This window comes from Heterodontus francisci, chromosome 24 (genome assembly GCF_036365525.1).
Source record: "Heterodontus francisci isolate sHetFra1 chromosome 24, sHetFra1.hap1, whole genome shotgun sequence".
NCBI lineage: Eukaryota > Metazoa > Chordata > Chondrichthyes > Heterodontiformes > Heterodontidae > Heterodontus > Heterodontus francisci.
In genome coordinates this window covers 12,882,447-12,903,093 of record NC_090394.1, presented here as the reverse complement: position 1 = coordinate 12,903,093, position 20,647 = coordinate 12,882,447, and the positions used below count along the sequence as shown (strand labels likewise).

The window sequence follows — 20,647 nt, the reverse complement described above, 5'->3', positions numbered from 1 at the left end:
CTCTATTTATAAAGCCCAAGATCCCATATGCTTTACTAACCACTCTCTCAATATGTCTTGCCACCAAAGATCTATGCACATGCACCCCCAGGTCCCTCTGTTCCTGCACACTCTTTAGAACTGTGCCATTAAGTATTTTTCACCTCTCCCTATTCCTTCTGCCAAAATGCATCACCTCACACTTGTTAGTATTAAATTGCATCTGCCACCTCTCTGCCCATTCTACTAGCCTATCTATGTCTTGTTGCAGGCGGTTTATATCATCCTCACTATTTGCCCCACTTCCAAGTTTGGTATCATCGGCAAATTTTGAGATTCTACTCTGTATCCCAAGATCCAAGCAATTTATATATATCAGGTTTTATGTTTAAAAAGTGAAATCTTGAGATATACTTTTTTCAGTAATAACTGGGAATTCGACTTTCTCTTTTTAAAAGTTAATGTTCCCAACGAGATGGTAACAATATATTATACTCCCTGTATTCACACAAGCACAACTCAAGTTTACATCTTTACTCTCTTTTTCCTAATTATTCTTAAGCTACAGTCTGTTCTGCTTTCCCATCCTCTTATCATACTCGTTTAAATCCACCCCACTGCCTTATTTATTCCTTCTGTAAGTATATTGGTGACCCTCTAATTCAGGTGAAGTCCGCCTCTCCTCAACAGCTTCTCTCTGCTCAGAAATGGACCCAATCTGAATGCGAAACCCTCCCTCCTGCACCATCCGTCAAGCTCACGCATAGATGGATCTAATCTGTCCTTACCTAACCTGCCCAGCACGAGGCACAGTAATTCTGACATTTACCTTGACGCCTAGTTTTTTTGCTTTGGCTCTAACTCCTCATTCGGCCTCCACAGTACATCCATTCAACTCTTTCTTACGTTATTGATCCCTACATTGACCATGGCCTTCAACTTTCTCAGTCTTCTGTTCTGGTTACAATCGCAGTCTCTGGAACCCAAAATTAGGGGATTCCAAAATCAATTTCTTGATTCATCTCATCATCTTTTTCCATCCTTGGTGATATATTTAATTGACCTCAGCCCTTTACCTAGCTAAAACAGAGGAAAAGATGAAAATTGAACCTGGGTCAGCTGTTTGCTTCCTCTTGGATCGTTGAATAATTTGGTTTTCATTGGTCATTTTCACATCCTGATCTTCCACTTGGTTGCTGCACAAAATAATTAATAAAACAAAACATTAGTGAACTTGTTTATTAGTTTAATAGGATATGCTGCTTTTTCTTGTTCTCTTCACAATCCTAAATATAGCTAGTTGCTGACATCATCTTACTCCTGCAGACTCTGAGTCAATTGCTTGACAAAGTTCCATGACCACTGTGGAAACTCATTTTATTTTCTTCCCCATTATGGACTGTACAAAATCAAATGTAAAGTTCCCCTACTTATATGGAAAAAATGCAAAAGTATGTTTAACACAGAAGAGTACACTTCCGGGAAAGTTACATCATCAGGACATAATAGATATTCTGCATAAAACCACTGGAAGATTCAAGCCACCATTACAATGCTACTGGTGGATATTATGCAAATTTCTATTTTTGCACTGAGTTATGATGTGGAACACACTGCCTGAAAGGGTGATGGAAGCAGATTGACTAGTAACCTTCAAAAGGGAATTGGATAATTACTCGAAAAGGAAAACATTTGCAGGGCCACAGGGAAAGAATAAGGGAGTTGAGCTAATTGGATAGCTCTTCCAAAGAGCCAGCACAGACATGATGGCCCGAATGACCTCCTTTTGTGCTGTCACATTCTATGAGAATTCAATCCACCACTGCATGGAATAGAGGTGGAACGCAGATTTTACTGTGCAGATGTCTTTAGAGGTTTGGCACAATGGGAATAAAACTGTACGTAAACTAGAGATAATAGTTTAATGGTGTTATACAGTGGCAAATGGACAAACATCAATTTGGAAAAATGTGCAGATGACGAAAGGCATTTTGTCCATGTAGCTTCTCCATAGAAATCTATGCTTCCACCATGACAGTATACAACTGCCTGTTTAATAATTCCAGGGATTTTGCCTCCACTGTCCCTCAAAATAACATTCCAGGTATTAATAATGTTTTGTATGAAAATGTGCTTCCTGACATCAGTCCTGAAGCTTGGTTTTTATTAGCTTGGGTATGTGTTCCCTTGCCCAGTAGTTGTATTTTTTTTTTGCTTTCCAAGCCAGTAGGAAAACAAATGGTATGTTAGCCTTTATTACAAAGAAATTGGAGTATAAGAGTAAACAATAGTAAACAATTATAATAGGCCTTGGTGAGATCACACCTGGAGTACTGTGTACAGATTTGGTCTCCTTACCTACAGAAGAATATACATGTCTTCAAGGCAGTTCAACGAAGGTTCACTAGACTGATTTATGAGATGAGGGAATTATCCTTTGAGGAGAAATTGAGTAGACAAGCCCTATGTTCCCTAGGGTTTAGAAGAATGAAAGGGGAGGCGGTGGCGTTGTGGTATTGTCACTGGACTAGTAACCCAGAGAATTGCTCTGGGGACATACGTTCCAATCCCACCACAGCAGAAGGTGGATTTTGAATTTAATTAATAAATCTGGAATTTAAAAAAAAGCTGGTCTAGTGATGACCATGAAACCATTGTCGATTGTTGTAAAAACCCATCTGGTTCACTAATGTCCTTTAGGGAAGGAAATCTGCTGTCCTTACCTGGTCTGGCCTACATGTGACTCCAGACCCACAGCAATGTGGTTGACGCTTACATGCCCTCTGAAATGGCCTAGCAAGCCCTCAGTCAAGGCAATTAGGGATGGGCAATAAATGCTGGCTTGGCCAGTGACGCCCACATCCCATGAACGAATAAAAAAAAAATGAAAGGTGACCTCACTGAAATATATAAAATTATTAAGGGGCTTTACAGTGTAGATGCTGGGAAGATGTTTTCCCTGTCTGGGACTCTAGAACTGGGGGTCAGCCATTTAGGACTCAGACGAGGAGAAACTTCTTCACTCAAAGGGTTGGGAAACTTTGGACTTCTCTAACAAGAGCTGTGGATGCTCAGTTGTTGAGCATATTCGAAACAGAGGTCGATAGATTTTTAGATACTATGGTGACCATGGAATATGGGGGATAGTGCGGGAAGATGGAGTTGAGGTACGAGATCAGCCATGATTATTGAATAGTGGAGCAGGCTTGAGGGGAAAATCCATGAATGCAATACACAACAACTCAAACTAGATCACAAAAGTATTATAGAGATTTATTTAAAAAGGAATGTCTGCTTGTTTTTCTTACAGAAAGATGGAAAAAAAATAAGAATTGGGCACAAACAGAGGGATACACTGATATAATTACGAAAACGTGTGTGCTGGCTAGAGAGTGAGAGAAAGAGTAATGCTGTAAAACAGAGCGGGAGCTAAAGGTTTAGTGAATGGGAAACAAAGGGAGAGCAACAGGAAGAACAATTATGTTTTTATTGAGCAACATCAAGGAGATCAACATATAACAGAAAAATATTAGGATAAATATTCTGGTTCCTTTGTAAAGTCATGTTGAAAATACACATTTTTAAAAAACAAACCCCACTGGATATTGCAAAATCAGTTAGTTTCCATAACTTGTTTACACTCCTTTCATAGATTGGCCCAGTGTAGAGAACATACTGCTAGTGTAGGCAGGATATCAATGAGACATCAGCTCTTAAGGAGCTGCTGCTTGCATTTAAGGGTAAATAATTTGCTCATAAAGAAGTTATGGAAAATATGATACATACTAGCCTGCACAATATGTGATATACACGATCACACAAGGGATGCGATGATCTCAGTGACACAATATGCATACATCTTGGGACCCAATTTTCAGTGTGAAGACTAGTATAAATTTAGGACAGAATCCGTTTTTAACCAATCTACAAACTCCAAAATCAGAAATTTATAGTGGAAATCAGTAAAAAAAAACTTTAATGATCCCTATGTAAAGCTAAGAAATACCTTTCATTGGAAGAGAGACAAAAAAGATTTGTCAATAGATTTCTGATCAGAAATCAAAAGACCTTTTCACCCATTTACTTCCATACATAGATAGGCTGATTCCACAGACTCAGCAGTGACCTTCACTTAATGGTGGGGTGGATTGGAGAATTGAGCCTCGTGCTTTCACCTTATCTCTGTTTCATGCTCCTATGACTGCAGCTCCACACTTGGAGAGCAAGATTGCAGAATCACCCCTACATAGACAAATACAAGACACAAAAACCTAACTGAGGAACAATAAATAGCATATGTGGTTCAAAGTACCTTATAACAGTATTTCTCTCTCTCTGTGCAATCTTCTCATCATTGGTGAAAAGGATAGTATGATATGGGATAACAGGCTCACAAGTTGGAAGGATACCACGGGCCACATGACTCACTACATCTAGGATTCCATTGTAGACTAATAAATCATCAACAAGTAGCTGTGAAACAACAGAAAAGTGCTGGTAGACATGGAGTAATAATAGACAAAACCAAACAAGGAATTCATTGTATTTCTTGTACTGATAGATTACAGTAAACAATGCTGACGTAGGTTAAAAAAATCCTCTTACCATGCATGCATATGTACTAAATTTATAAATGACAATCGTGATAAGGATGTTCATTAATGAATTCCTAAGCCTGATAATTTGAGTTTTTTTTGCTATTTTAAGCACTGCGAATGCAGGCCAAAATTCTTGACCAAGATTTTCCAACTGTAACATCAACAGCAAACCATTTAAGACCTTCTCTCAGAAAATGTTTCTTGTGAAGGTGGACAGCTACATATGGGATTCTTGAAACTAAATAACGAGTTTATGCTCTAAGGCTACTAAGAAGCATACAATTAACAAGTTTAACACTTCGAGTCACTTAAAAGAAAAATAACATACCCCAAATTCTTTTACTCCTCTTTGAGGGGTTTTTGAATAATTCCAGAGCTTAATCATTGATACAGCAATGGGCTGATCAAAAATGACATAGACCCGATTCACCTGCAACAAAAGGAGCAACTCAATATGTTTTAAATTCAACAATTCAGATAGCTCTCACAATAATATATGATCAGTGATTTATTTTTTATTGTAGTGATGAGAAAAGCAAGTTCTTTATAGATTATTCATAAGGTTGACTCCTTCATCATCTATTGTCGGTTATCTAACTCCACAGAATTGTCCTTGTTTGGTGTCACTCTCAAGTATGAAAATGTAGCTATCGCATCTCCAGCAATGGCTTTTTCTTCTAATCCCTGCACACAGAGCTCCCAGAATCTATCCTTTCCAAGAGCACTAGTTGTCAGAAAATAGATTCTCTGGAGCAGAGGTCTTTTATGCTCAAGGAGCAACTGACCACACTGTATAGTAGGAGAGAGCATGAGGGGTTTTTGCTCATACTTTCTAAAACTATTATGACCCAAGATGTAGTGCTAGACAGTTCAGGGCACAGTGATGATACAAAAGGGTTGAAGTTGATGACCACCCACAGGAGCAACAGAGGGACACAGGACTATCAGGTGATCGTACATAACAAACTGAAATTATGTGCATAAACAGGGTTCCAGCACACTTCTGGTGAAGCTGATGCAAGACCAAGTAATTTCCCCCACCATACTGTCGGATCAATGTCAGCTGGACAATGACACTGACAAGGATGGTGACTGTGGCACCATGGAACAAGGGACTACCAGGGCTGGGCTTAAGAGGCAGGGAGGCTATAAGTATAGGTGAGCAGTAGTAGTGGGAGATTCTATAGTCAGGGCTACAGAGACCCTTTTTTGTAATTGCAACCGATTCTGAATGTTATGTTGCTTTGCTGGTACTGCGATAAAGGAGATCATGGGAAAACCGGTAAAAACATCTAGGGAGTTCAGCGAGATATGAAAAAAGACAATAATTGTGTGTAATATTAACTAGTCCCAAATAGACTGGAATAAAGGTATTGTATGGGATAAAAAAGAACACCGTGAAATTTTTCAGTTGATCAGAGAGAACCAGCAAGGACTTGTAAAGGGTAGGTTATGCCTGATGAACTTGATTGAGTTTTTTGAAGAGGTGACTAAAATAGTGGACAGTTGAATGTCTATGAATGTTATTTATAGGAACTTCCAGAAGGCATTTGATAAAGTCCTTCATAAGAGACTGTTCGCTAAAATAAAAACTCATAGAATAGAAGGAAAATTATTGACCTGGTTAGGAAATTGGCTGAGCAACGGGAGACAGAAATGAGGGATAATGGGAATGTACTCTAACTGGCAGGATGTGACTAGTGGTGTCCAACAGGGATCTGAGATGGGGCTTCAACTATACACCGTATTTATCAACAACTTAGATGATGGGAAAGAAAGTCACAAATCCAAGTTAACTGATGGCACAATGATAGGCAGTATTGTAAGCAGTGTAGATGGAAGCACAAAATTATGAAGAAATAATAATAAAGTGAATGGGCAAAATTGTGGCAAATGGATTTCAAATAGGCAAGTGTGAGGTCATCCTCTTTGGACCTAAAAAGGTTACAGCAAATTATTTTGTTACGACCGAGGCAGGAGTGCACTGTCTTTTCTAGTTCCACTTCTCCACAAGTCACAACATATATTTAAACGTTTACCCAGTTACCGATACGGTCAATCATATACTCTTAATCCCAGAACAAAATACACCAATCAGGTTTCTTTAATAAAGAACAAAATTATAAGTTTATTATAAAACAAGACTTATCCAGTAAAGATACAAAGTATTAACATACAGATTGAAAAATGAAAGTTCCCCTTTAAAAATATCCAACACGTACATACACACACACAAAAAAAAGAGAAATTCTCTGCAGAGGTCTTTTACGAAAAAAAGACAGAAAAAGAATACTTTGGCTAAATACTTGTTAATACTTGATGGAAAAGGATCAGATATATTGTGTCCCAAAAATGGAGAACAGTCTGGCATCAGAGTACACATAGACGGGTCACTGGGATATTTTCTGCAGCAGTTCTTTTCAGATGTCGAGAATTAATTGGGCAGGCTTTCCAATAGCTTCTCAGGAGAAATGCAGCATCAGGGGTTTCAGTTCTCACATACTAGATTCACAAGGTTTTTTCAAAGTGGTAGAAAAAGAGGAGCTGGGTGTTTTTTTCAGCAGGCTACAAATCCCACTGCTTTCAACACAGTCCACACCCCAACTGAACCAAAACAATATCCCAAAAGCAAAACCTCATGACTACCATAAATCTTGACATGCCACTTCTCCATAAACATCTTCCCTAATTCACCAATGTTTCTGTTGTCTATTGAACTTAAGGCATGTGACATCCAGTAAAGGTTTGTTTTCAAACAAGATCCTTCAGTGACCCTTGTAAAAAAAAAATCCATGGAATCTTTTCATTTTTCCAAATTAACCAATGTCCATTATTCTAAGATATGAGTCCTCAAAAAATATTTTTAAAAAGCACTTTCATAACTTTCTAAATGGTGAAAAGTTAGAAACAGTGATGGTCCAAAGAGACTTGGGGATCCAACTTCATAGAACATCAGTGGTTGGGAAACTATTGGAAAAAATTCTGAAGGACAGGATTAATCTCCATTTGGAGAGGCAGGGATTAATTGGGGATAGTCAGCATGGCTTTGTCAGGGGGAGATCGTGTCTAACTAACTTGATTAAAATTTTCGAGATGATGACTAGACGGGTAGATGAGGATAAAGCAGTTGATGTAGTATACATGGACTTGATAAGGTCCCGCATGGGAGATTGGTTAAGAAGGGAAGAGCCCATGGGATCCAGGGCAATTTGGCAAATTGGATCCAAAATTGGCTTAGTGACAGGAAGCAGAGGGTAATGGTCGAGGGTTGTTTTTGCGAGTGGAAGCCTGTGACCAGTGGTGCACCACAGGGATCAGTGCTGGGTCCCTTGCTGTTTGTAGTGTACATTAATGATTAAGATGTGAATACAGGAGGTATGATCAGTAAGTTTACAGAGGACACGAAAATTGGTGGTGTCGTAAATAGTGAGGAGGAAAGCCTTAGATTACAGGACGGTATAGATGGGCTGGTAAGATGGGCGGAGCAGTGGCAAATGGAATTTAATCCTGAGAAGTGTGAGGTAATGCATTTTGGGAGGACTAACAAGGCAAGGGAATATACAATGGATGGTAGGACCCTAGGAAATAGAGGGGGTCAGAGGGACTTTGGCGTACTTGCCCATAGATCAATGAAGGCAGCAGCACAGGTAGGTAAGGTGGTTAGGAAGGCATATGGGATACTTGCCTTTATTAGCCGAGGCATAGAATATAAGAGCAGGGAGGTTATGATGGAGCTGTATAAAACGCAAGTTAGGCCACAGCTGGAGTACTGTGTACAGTTCTGGGCACCACACTATAGGAAGGATGTGACTGCACTGGAGAGAGTGCAGAGGAGATTCACCAGGATGTTGCCTGGTGAATCATTTCAGCTATGAAGAGAGACTGAAAAGGCTAGGGTTGTTTTCATTAGAGCAAAGAGGCTGAAGGGAGATATGATTGTGGTATACAAAATTATGATAGATAATTGATAGGTTAGATAGGAAGAAACGTTTTCCCTTAGCGGAGGGGTCAATAACCAGGGGGTATAGATTTAAGGTAAAGAGCAGGAGGTTTAGAGGGGATTTGAGGAAACTTTTTTTCACCCAGAGGGTGGTTGGAATCTGGAACGCACTGCCTGAAGAGGTGGTAGAGGCAGGAACACTCAACATTTAGATGAGCACTTGAAATGCCATAGCATACAAGGCTACAGGCCAAGTGCTGGAAAATAGGATTAGAATAGTTAGGTGCTTGATGGCCAGCACAGACACGATGGGCCGAAGGGCCTGTTTCTGTGCTGTATAACTCTATGACTCTATAGATCTTTAAAATATCATAAACAGGTACGGAAAATAATCAAAAAGGCAATAGTATTATGGCCTTTATAGCTAAAGGAATAGAATACAAGGGGGTAGAAGTCTTGCTACGGCAATAAAAGCTTGAGTGTGGTGAGCAGTTCTGGGCATCAGACATTAGGAAGGATATACTGGCCTTGGAGGGAGAGTGATATAGATTTACCAGAATTACACCTGGACGCCAAGGGTTACATTTTGAGGAAAGACGACAGAAACTAGGGTTGTACCGCTTGGAATTTAGAAGGTTGAGGGGTGATTTCATGATAGTAAGGGGTACAGATAGGGAAAGAGAGAAAACTATTTCCACTGGTTAGGGAGTCTACGACTAGTGGGTATAGTCTAAAAATTAGTGTCATATCTCTCAGGAGTGAAAGTAGGAAACACTTCTACACACAAAGGATGGTAAAGGTTTGAAACATTCTTCCACAAACACCAATTGATGCTAGATCAATTGTCAATTTTAAATCTGAGACTGACATTTTTAGAGATATGGGACAAAAGGATATGGAGTTAGGTCCCATGATGTCATTGAATGGCTGAACAGGCTCAAGGGTCTCAATGGCCTACTCCTGTTCCTATGGAATATACCTTTTTGAATGTACCCAAAATTGCAAGTCCAATTTGGGGCGGCACAGTGGCGCAGTGGTTAGCACCGCAGCCTCACAGCTCCAGCGACCCGGGTTCAATTCTGGGTACTGCCTGTGTGGAGTTTGCAAGTTCTCCCTGTGTCTGCGTGGGTTTCCTCCGGGTGCTCCGGTTTCCTCCCACATGCCAAAGACTTGCAGGTTGATAGGTTAATTGGCTTTTATAAATTGCCCCTAGTATAGGTAGGTGGTAGGGAAATATAGGGACAGGTGGGGATGTGGTAGGAATATGGGATTAGTGTAGGATTAGTATAAATGGGTGGTTGATGGTCGGCACAGACTCGGTGGGCCGAAGGGCCTGTTTCAGTGCTGTATCTCTAAAAAAAAACAATAATTCCTGGTAAATGTAATATCGCAAATAACTGATGAGATTAGGAGAACAATGGGGCAATAGCAACCATAATCTAATTAGGTTCAGTTTTAAAATAGAAAAGTTTGCAAAAAAAATAGGAAAAGTAACCGAAGGTAAAGACTAGAAAGAAGGCAACATTTAGCAAGATAAGGGAGTGGATCAAAATTAACTGGGCAGAAAAGTTAGCAGTAGGCCACTGGATCATCAATAAGAGATCATTAAATACGAGATACATACAGTACAAAACAAATATAACCCTATAAGGCAAAGTGAGGATGCATGAAAGAATAGAGTTCCATGGATAAAGAGAGATTAAAAATAAAGCTGAAATTCAGAAAGGAGATACATGATAAAATTCAAGCTTATAAGAAGGAAAATCACAAGAAAAAAAGTGTAGTGAGAGTGAAAAGGGAGATTAAGAGTGAAAATGAAATGTGAAAAAGACTAGAAGATAATGTAAAAGGACATTGTAAAGGCTTTATAAACATATTAAAAGTAAACGAATAATGAGAGAGTAGGAGCACTCAGAAATGAAGGCAGCTGTGGAGGGTGAAGGAATAGCAGAGATGTTGAATAGTTACTTTAATTTTTTTTTAAGGGTGTGCTGGAGTAAGATATGGAACAATTCATGGAATTAACTGCAGAAAAGGAATTGGCTCTGGAAAAACCAAGGTGGATAAGTCACTGGGCCCTAATGACATGCACACTAGCTTCGCCACAATTTTTCAATTATCCTTAATTATGTAAATTGTGCTTTGGGTCCAAACAGTAGCCAAGGTAACAATTTTGTTCATGAAAGGACAGGAGAATAAACTTGACAGCCATAGGCCAGTTAGTCTAACTTCAATTGTGGAAAACTTCTTAGAATCTATAACTAAAGATAAATCAGTTCATCAAGGATTGTCAGTACAGACTGATTAAAGGCAAGTTATATTGCACAAATTTAATGCAGCTGGATTACGGGTACTGTCATATTGCTACAGATGGCTTTGCAGATACCTCAGGTGGGTGCCTTTGACACATTAAAGCAGCCTAATACCTGTTTATCAGTGACCTAATACTTGTTAAGGACCTTTCTGGGAAACACATTGATACTGAGTGAGTCAGGCCTGCTCCACTCAATTCTTTCATTCAACATGCAGCCTAAAGGATCCCTGGTGGCTGCGACCGAAAAGATAGGGTTAAGCTTTTACGCTTGCCTTTCTGTAGCGCCAGTGAGCTGCCTGAAGATGGCAGTAGGAATCTGCAGCACACTGGACATAGTAAAACGTGGTCTGAGGACCAATACCAATCGGGCCTCGGGCCCAAAAGTATTTTCAAAATGGTTAGAAACTAGGAACAGTAGAGGAGCAAAAAGATTTGGGAATCAAAGTACATAAATTATTAAAAGCTAATAGATACAAAAACAATCAAAAAGGCAAATGGGAATTATAGGTAGTTTTGGAGTGGTTAGAATTAGCTTTACTAAATCCTTCAATCTGATACAGACACATTAGTTAATGGATATTTTATATTTTACAGTCATGTATTAAAAGTGATCAGTCACAATTAATCGTAAAATCTTAATTGAGTTATATGAGTTTTATATGTATTAATTTGTGTGTGTCTTAATTATGTAGCTTTAATAATGAAAAAGTCTTAAAATGTTTAAAGAATAATTTCCTGTAACTCACTGTAATAAGGCACAAAAAAGCTAACAAATAATCCATTTTTCTACAAATTCAATATTATCAGCATAAGGAAATAATAACTGAATGGAACTCTTCATGGATTTTTTCTTAATTACTGGCGGGCATCTTATCACCCAAGTACTGATTAGAGTAGACTAGCAACTGACATCACAGGTTCTGAACCAACCATCAGGCCCATGCACAAGGTGGCCTGATGGCGAAAAAGGGATAAAAGCCAGGGTCCACAATGCTTCGTTGTACAGACTCCAAAGAACAACTCCAGCACATGAAAAACCATCAAATCCAGCACGTGGCAAAGAGAGGATAGAAGAACTGAAAGAGTCTTCACGTCATCTGCGACCAACACTCAATCAGAAAGCGCAACCATGAGAGCTATAAAGTCACTACCTGAATTTTGTTAAGTATAATTTGTTATTTCTAAATAAAGTTTTCCTGAATTACTACACCAAGTATCCTGTTACCATATTGCTCATAGTCTTGTTGGGACAAGAATTAAAAGTGAGAAAGACTCGATAAAAAGAGAAATCTCACTTAAAGAATATTGTTCTTTCAACGAGACTAGATTACAAAAGAGGAGGAAGTTATGCCCATGTTTTAGACTTGGACAGGCCACATCTGGAGTAGTTTTGGGCAGCACACTTTAGGAAGGATACATCAGTCTTGGAAGGGGTGCTCAAACTGAACCAGGCCACAAGAAATCTAAGCAGCCTGTTCGACTCAGAATTGATCTTTAAAGTCCACATTCTATCCATCACCAAGATCACTGATTTCCACCTCCACAACATTGCCTAACTTTGCTGCTAACTCAGCCCCTCTTCTGCTAAAACTCCTATCCATGCTTCTGTCACCATTACACGTAATTATTCCAATACTTTCCTTCTCGGCTACTCATCCTACACTCTCCATAAATTCCAACATGTCCAAAATTAAGCTGCCTGCGTCCTATCAATTGACCTTTCCCCAAACACATTAAATTTAAAATTTTTGTCATTGTCTTTAAATTCTTTCATGGCCTCATCCCACAATATCTCTGCAACCTCCTCCAGCCATCTATCTTTGTCCTCTGACTATGGATTGTCCCCTCTCTTCACTCCATCAATGTGACAAAGCCTTCAGTAGCCTCAGTCCTATGCCATTGTGATATGGTTGATAGCTAGCACATGGTCAAATAGTTCCACTCTGAGAGTCGTTGTTTTTCAATTACATGTTGATGAACCACTTACAAGGGGCTGATTGTTGAAATGCAGCTGTAATCAATCTACAAAGCATCCTTACGTAGATTGCATTCCTGTAAATTGCACACTGTGACATGACAGATCAGAAATCTATTTAGAACTGAACACTGAACTCTAAACTGAGATTGGGATTTTCTATGGAATCTGCAAAGAATATAAAACTGCCCAACCAAACCTCCCAGTAGCAAAATTAAGATGCAATGAAACTGCGAATTCATCATTTCAAGGCACCCACCTCTGTCCATACTTTCTTAAATATTCACCTGACTTATTTTACAGATTTTTCATCTTTCAGGAACAGTTCTAATTAAGGCAAACGTATTCCATGACTATGGGAGCTTTACACAATTACTGTCCAGTGCAGTGCATTCCTCTGTACCCTTATTTCTCCCCACTAAAGTTTGTTCATTGAGGTTTCACTGTATTTCCAAATTACCCTAACAATAAAGCTATTTAAAAGTTCTTTCAACCCAATCCAACTTTCATTCTCTCACTTCTTAAAAACAGGAGGGCAAATTACTAGAATTTATTCTGAGAGACAGGATAAATTGTCACTTAGAAAGACACAAGTTAATCAAGGACAGTCAGCATGGATTTGTTAAGGGAAGATCTTTTTTGACCAACTTGATTGAATTCTTTGAACAAGTAACAAGGAAGACAGATGAGGGTAGTGCAGTCGATGTGGCCTACATGGATTTTAGCAAGGCTTTTGACAAGGTCCCACATGGCAGACTGGTTAAAGAAAAAATCCCATGGGATCCACGGAAATGTAGCAAGGCGGATACAAAATTGGCTCAGTGGCAGAAAACAAAGTGTAATTGTTGACGGGTGTTTTTTTTTAGTTTAGTTTTTTTTTTAGTTTAGAGATGCAGCACTGAAACAGGCCCTTCGGCCCACCGAGTCTGTGCCGACCATCAACCACCCATTTATACTAATCCTACATTAATCCCATATTCCTACCACATCCCCACCTGTCCCTATATTTCCCTACCATCTACCTATACTAGGGGCAATTTATAATGGCCAATTAACCTATCAACCTGCAAGTCTTTGGCATGTGGGAGGAAACCGGAGCACCCGGAGGAAACCCACGCAGACACAGGGAGAACTTGCAAACTCCACACAGGCAGTACCCAGAATTGAACCCGGGTCGCTGGAGCTGTGAGGCTGCGGTGCTAACCACTGCGCCACTATGCCGCCCTTTTAGTGACTGGAGGGCTGTTTCCAGTGGCGTTCCGCAGGGCTCAGTACTGGGTCCCCTGCTCTTGGCGGTGTATATGAACAAATTGTATGTAAATACAGGGGGCATGATCAAGAGGTCTGCGGACGACACAAAGATTGGCGGTCTGGTAGGTAGCGAGGAGGATAACTGTAGGCTGCAGGAAGATATTGATGGTCTGGTCAGATAGGCAGAAAAGTGGCAAATGGAATTCAACCTGGAGAAATGTGAGGTTGGGGAATTCAAACAAGGCAAAGGAATACACGATTAATAAAATACTGAGAAATGTAAAGGAAGTGAGGGACCTTGGAGTGAATGGTAACAGATCCCTGAAGGTAGCAGGACAGGTCGATAAGGTGGTGAAGAAGGCATATGGAATCCTTTCCTATATTAGCTGAGGTATAGAATACAAGAGCAGGGAGGTTATGCTGGAACTGTATCACTCAATGTTTAGGCCACAGCTTGAGTACTGTGTGCAGTTCTGGTCACCTCATTATAGAAAGGATGTAATTGCACTAGAGATGACACAGAGCAGATTTACGAGGATGTTGCTAAGACTGGAAAATTGCAGCTGTGTTGAAGGATTGGAGAGGCTGGGGTTGTTCTCCTTGGAGCAGAGGAGGCTTAGGGGAGAGTTAACTGAGATGTACAAAATTGTGAGGGGCGTGGTTAGAGTGGATAGGGCAGCTGTTTTTCTCTCTCGCTCTCTCTTTAGGCTGCGCAGCTCTGTTGGCCTTCTTTTCAGCTTCCAGACACAGGAAAGCCTTTTGAATCTGTCCAGATCAAAAATCAATAGTCATTTGCCTTTTACAATTCTGAGAGACCATGGGCTGCACTTTTCAAGCGTGCCATGCTTCAAGAGTGGCGAGGCGCACGTGCGAGATGTGCGTCACAGAGCCACCGTGATATTTCGCTCGTCAGCTCATTATCATGGAGGGCGTGGAACAACTGCCCCCGATGACGTGGAGGGGGCGGGCTCTCCGTCCCCGGCAACAGTGTCTGGCGCCACCGCACAGCTGCCGGTGCCATTTTTAAAGGGCTTCAAGCCCTTCAGTGAGATTTACATTTTTAAAGGTCCTGCTGTCCAAGAAGTAACATTAAACTTTTAAATGCACTTTGAATTAATAGGGGATTCTATGGTCAGGGGAACAGATAGGCGCTACTGTGGACGTCAACGTGACTCCAGGACGTGACCCTGGTGCCAAGGTCTGGGATGTCACTGAATGGCTGCAGGGCATCCTGAAGGGGGAGAGTGATAAGGCAGAGGTCATAGCACATGTTGGTACCAATGACATAGGCAGAAAGAGGAATGAGGTCCTGCATCAAGAATTCAGGGAGTTAGGCAGTCGACTAAAAAGCAGGACCTCTCGGGTTGTAATCTCTGGATTACTCCCAGTGCCATGTGCTAGCGAGTACAGAAGTAGGAGAACAGCACAGATGAATGCGTGGCTTAAGAGTTGGTGCAGGAGGGAGGGTTTTAGATTCCTGGACCACTGGGACCATTTCTGGGGAAGGTTGGACCTGTACAAGCGGGACGGTCTACATCTGAACCAGAGGGGGACTAACATCCTTTGCTGGTGGGTTTGACAGTGCTGTTGGGAGGAGTTTAAACTAATTTGGCAGGGGGAGGGGATGCAGGCTCCTAGCAGAATAGGGACACAGCTAAACACAGGAAAGCGAACAAGTCAGAGGGAATACAGCGCAAGTATGTTTCAAGGGAGTAAGACCAGGATGGAAGGCCTCTACTTTAATGCAGGTAAAACTGATGAGTTAAGAGCAATAATTGACACGTGGAATTGTGATATAGTAGCCATCACAGAGACATGGTTGAGGGAGGGGCAGGATTGGCAGCTCAATATCCCAGGATATAGAATCTTCAGGCGAGACAGAGGAGAGGGTAAAAGAGGAGGGGGCAGTGCAATATTAGTTAAGGAGTCAGTTACTGCAGTAAGGAGAGATGATTTCTTGGAAGGGGCATCAAATGAAGCTTTATGGGAAGAGTTTAGGAATAAAAAAGGGACAGCCCAGATAGTCAGCGGGAAATTGAGGAGCAAATATGTGCGCAATTTGCAGAGGTGTGTAAAAATAATAGGGTAATTATATTAGGTGATTTCAACTTTCCCAACATTACTTGGGATAGTCATTGTGTTAAGGGCTTAGATGGAGTGGAATTCTTAAAATGTATACATGGGAACTTTTTAGCTCAATATGTAGAGGATCCAACAAGGGAGTGCAGTGCTGGACCTAATTCTGGGGAATGAAGCCGGACAGGTGTGTGGGAACAGAGTAAAAGTGACTGTGAGAACAGATTAAAAGTAAGCTAATCAACTAACTGTGAAGCTGTGGAGTCAACTTGTAACAATATAGCAGAAGCTAACAGGACAACTGCAGATAGCTTATTAGCCGCCCATTGTTGATGGTCAGTCTAACGAGTATACCAATCAGGCTCTGACAACACGAAATTGCGGAGGTTTGTGAACCACTCAGAAACAAAGGGGGGCGTTACGAGTTTTGTTTGAATAACTATAAGAAAGGCTTGCTGTTGTGAGTTCTCTCTCTCTTTTTCTCTCTTTCTTCTCTCTTGTTCTTTGTTTCTTTCTTTCTTTTGCTTTGGTCTTTGTATGTTCTTTGTTTTGTTTTTGTTTCTTTTGTAACCTTGCAATGTAACAACCATATACTGCAATAAAGTTTCTAAAAATTACGGTCGGACTTTGTCTCTCCTTGTAATTGATGGGATCCAACAACATGGCGTAGTTGGCAGGATCGCTGGAGGATTAAAACCGAAGCTCTAGACATCAGACCTATATCGGCGCCCCCGGAGGTAAGGACTCCCCTTTACTTTAAAAGTCCTCGGCCGTTGTCTGATTTCGGTACTCCACCACGCGATCCCGAACTTTTCTTTGGCTCGAGACCCCCTTTATAGACATCTAAATCGGCGGTGTTCGAGGGTAATACACCAGCCTGGCTGAAAACCCCACGGCTCGAGACCCCCCTCTCTACTCGAATCGATACAATGGAGTGTTTTAATCGGGCCGACCTGCCCGATAAAGGTCAGAGGGCTCCATGACAAAGTTTATGGCAGAGTGACATAAATGTGAAAAGGCAATTCATTTCAATTTAAGATTGTGCACCCAGGAATGGGATATAAACTTGAATTATATTTTAAGTTAAAGTTTTATTTTTTAAAGTTGGTTTTGCAACTGTGAAAAGGCAATGAACAATTTTCTAAGAGATAAGCTTCAGCCTTGAAGGTCTGAAGATGTCTGGCAAAAATCCAATTTGAAGTTTAAAACATTATTTTAGTTGGAGTTCCAGTTTAAAATCTGTTCTTGTTTTTTTTTGAAGTTTAAATTAAAGACATGTTTTATTGACTGTGTTTAAGTAGCAAATATCAGAAATTGGATATTGTTTTAAGGGAGAGAAGGATAAACAAAGGAGAGATAGGAAAGATTCTGTCTGTTTAAAGTTTGTTTAAGAAGTCGGTGTTAAGTCTTTTGTTGTAAGAATGTTAAATAACTTTTTCTTTAGTTTTTGGTTTTATTAGTCATATGAAAAGGCGCCTGAAGAACAAGAAAAATGATGTAATTTACCTATCTTTTAAAAAAAGCACATGCTATTCTGTTCTATGTGTAATTAATGAGTATTATAAGTTAATAAGTCTGAATTAAATTATACTATTAAGGTTAACTGAACTGTTAAGTTGAAAAACTGGAAATTTCATTTGTGGCCACAATGAACTTTCAAGTTAATTATGTCAAGTTTGGAGGAGTCTTCAGTTCCGGACATAAGACTCGTTCATATAACATTGGCAGTTTTGATTTTTAAATATTTATTGCAGTGAATTGGAATTTGGAATCATCTTTGTTATAAAAAAAATCCTGTGATTAGGAACCTCTTACAAAAGATGTTAAAAGTTTGGTAATAATTGGACTTTAATCTAAAATGCTTTCTTTCCTGATGGAGATGCTTTCCTTTGAAGTTGATAATATTACTAATGATTTTGTTGTTTTCAAACCCTAAGATTACCAAAAGGATTGAAAAAAGTTTAAAATGGAGTTTTTTTCGATCAGAAAAAAGGTTACGTAAAGTGACGCAGCTGAGAATATTTTGCTCCGCCCCCTTGGAGACAAACAAATAAATTAACCCTGCTGCAGCTATTGTTTTTCCATTTAATCCACCACACAACTTTTGCATTGCTGAGAGTAAAATTTATACATATTGGACATTATTAAATTTTAAATTTCTAAACTGACAGATATAATTGGACAAATTCACCCACTGGGCTCAGGGGCAGAGCCACAATGGATTCTTTTTTAAGCAGGTGACGGTAGATTCCAAGGCCATGTGAGAACTGATGCCACAGCAAGAGATCCAGCATCTTTAAGAATTTAAGAACTTAATTGCAGACATCAAATGTCACAGCATCTCTATCCTTAAAGCTCTAAGATCATTTTTGGGCCTTGTTGGATATCGCAGGAACCTTACTGATGGATTTGCCTTAAAGCCAGCTCCTTTATATAATCTCCTGAAAAAGAACTACTATGTGCCTGGTGGACAATTTAATCTGCTGAGTATTTCCAGCATTTCTTGTTTTTGTTTCAGATTTCCAGCATCTGCAGTATTTTGCTTTTATTTTAGTGGACAATTTAATCTACCAGGTGTGTCAGGTTTTGACAGCAAAGGCCCTCCAGGGACCTTTTGTGTCAAAATCATTGGGGAGTGTACAAGGGAAGGAGCCAGCAATCAAACCAGCACTCAAAATTTATTAAACGGACAAGAAGCACCAACCCCCACAGCTACCTCCACATCCGAATTACCGACGAGTAAGGTTACGACCCAACAGCCACAAGTGACTGGTCTCCCTTGCCCTTCCTTAACTATGCCAGTTTGGATAAATGACACCCAGTTGGAGGACTTAGCTAGTCACACGAATATTAAAATTACCAGGTGCCAACTCAGAAAACTTAAGGTATGGAAAGGTCAGGGGTGTGTAAATACAGGATCTATGAGTATTGGAGTAGTGTTGGGAATACCTGTAATTCTGAGAGATAAGTTAGGGATGCAATTATATGAAGTAGAAAATACAGGGGTGATAAGGGGAAAGGAGTACATAAAATACCATGATATTTTACCCTACATTATGGAAATTGGAAAAGAGGTAGTTGGAACAACATTGTCTGAGTGTAGTCTGGAAAACCAGGTGGTCATATGTCCTCATCCTATATATAAAACGTCAGAATCAAAATGTGGATTTAATGCCACTGTAAATTGCACCATGGAGACAAGGAAAGCATTGTCAGGGCTAACCCATGTGGCCTATATGGGAAAGGGGAGATATTGCTTAACCACAACGAAGGAATACCAGTATGGACATAACCGGACTTGTCCAGTGAGCCACAGTACGTTTTGTTTCGACCCACAAATACCAACCAGAGTAGGGAAGATGGAGCTGGTAGACATACAAAAATGAAAGACAGAAAGTATTAAGGAGGGTTTGATAAATTACCTCCGGGAATATGAATATACTATTCAGCCATTGCCCACACGCTTGGGTAAAGAGAGACAGCAGCTAGAAGCCATTGCTGTAGTGTACTACAATCTGGAACAACAGTCGAAGATGCTACAAGATGAGATTGACGAGATAAATGATTCTACCTGGTGGGAGGACTTATGGAACTGGGGGTCAAACGTGCAGATACACCCCTAGTTTAGAATTATCTCCCATGTCCTGATCGTGGTTTCGGGTATCATGATGTTATATATGACCTACTTAAATTGGCAACTTAAGAAATTGATTAGGTGATGTGAGAGGTTGTATGAAAACAGGTTGGACAGCTACCCGAAAGGCAATTAGCGTTCGAACTTGCTCTATAAAAGGAGAGACAATTAGTTATGCCATAAAAGGTAATTGTATAACCTTTTCATATATACTTAAAATGAGTTAATGAATGATCAATCTACTCTAAGAATGAAATTGTATTATGTTTGTACAATTATGTAATAGTGATGCTTAAATTGTGCTTTCTTTAACATTACACTGCTTATGCTTTTGTTTTGAAAATGAAATTGTAATTGTACAAGTGTACTACCTAATAGACATGAGAGTGTGATCCCTTGGGCATCGCCTTGCAGGATCAAAGGGGGGTACTTGCACCTTGATAGGGCCTGAATGCTGCACCTACATTCCAGACAGCTCCGAAGAGATCTCTAATCTGTCGGAGCACATCCGAAAGGAGGTAGAAAAGCTCAAACAACCCCCAACTCCCATCTTATGGAGTTGGGCAACTGGGTGGTTGGGCTCAATAGGGACCTCAGTGGTACAGGGTTTGATCTTTTTTGTTATAATCATAAACTTTGTATTTTATGTTTTTGCTTATTAAGTACTGTTGTAAACAAGTAATTGAAGCCCCTGCCAAGCTTATGCCTTTACAGAGATCCCACCGTCTCCTTTTGTGGCACAAGTGGGCAACGTATTAAACGCAACCAAAGGCTGTTTCTAGACAAGTAGAGACCATTAAAGGCACCAAGGCAGGATTGATGGAATGATTCCTAAAGGAGTTTGAAGAATCAAACGGGGGACTTTTGGAACAGAGTAAAA

At 40.1% G+C, this 20,647-nt stretch overlaps 1 protein-coding gene across 8 annotated transcripts in view; it reads right to left on the bottom strand.

The window, feature by feature from the left end:
- LOC137383199 (katanin-interacting protein) overlaps positions 1-20,647 on the bottom strand; it is a 234,788-nt gene that overhangs the window by 37,485 nt on the left and 176,656 nt on the right. For all 8 annotated transcript variants that reach the window (XR_010977350.1, XM_068055677.1, XM_068055676.1 and 5 more), the window contains 3 exons: positions 4,906-5,007; positions 4,292-4,452; positions 1,090-1,175 (listed from right to left, as the gene is read on the bottom strand). Coding sequence is in view for 7 of the 8 variants with exons in the window: in XM_068055677.1 (XP_067911778.1) it covers positions 1,090-1,175; positions 4,292-4,452; positions 4,906-5,007 (349 nt within the window). In the remaining variant the exon portion in view is untranslated. The remainder of the gene's footprint in view (positions 1-1,089; positions 1,176-4,291; positions 4,453-4,905; positions 5,008-20,647) is intronic.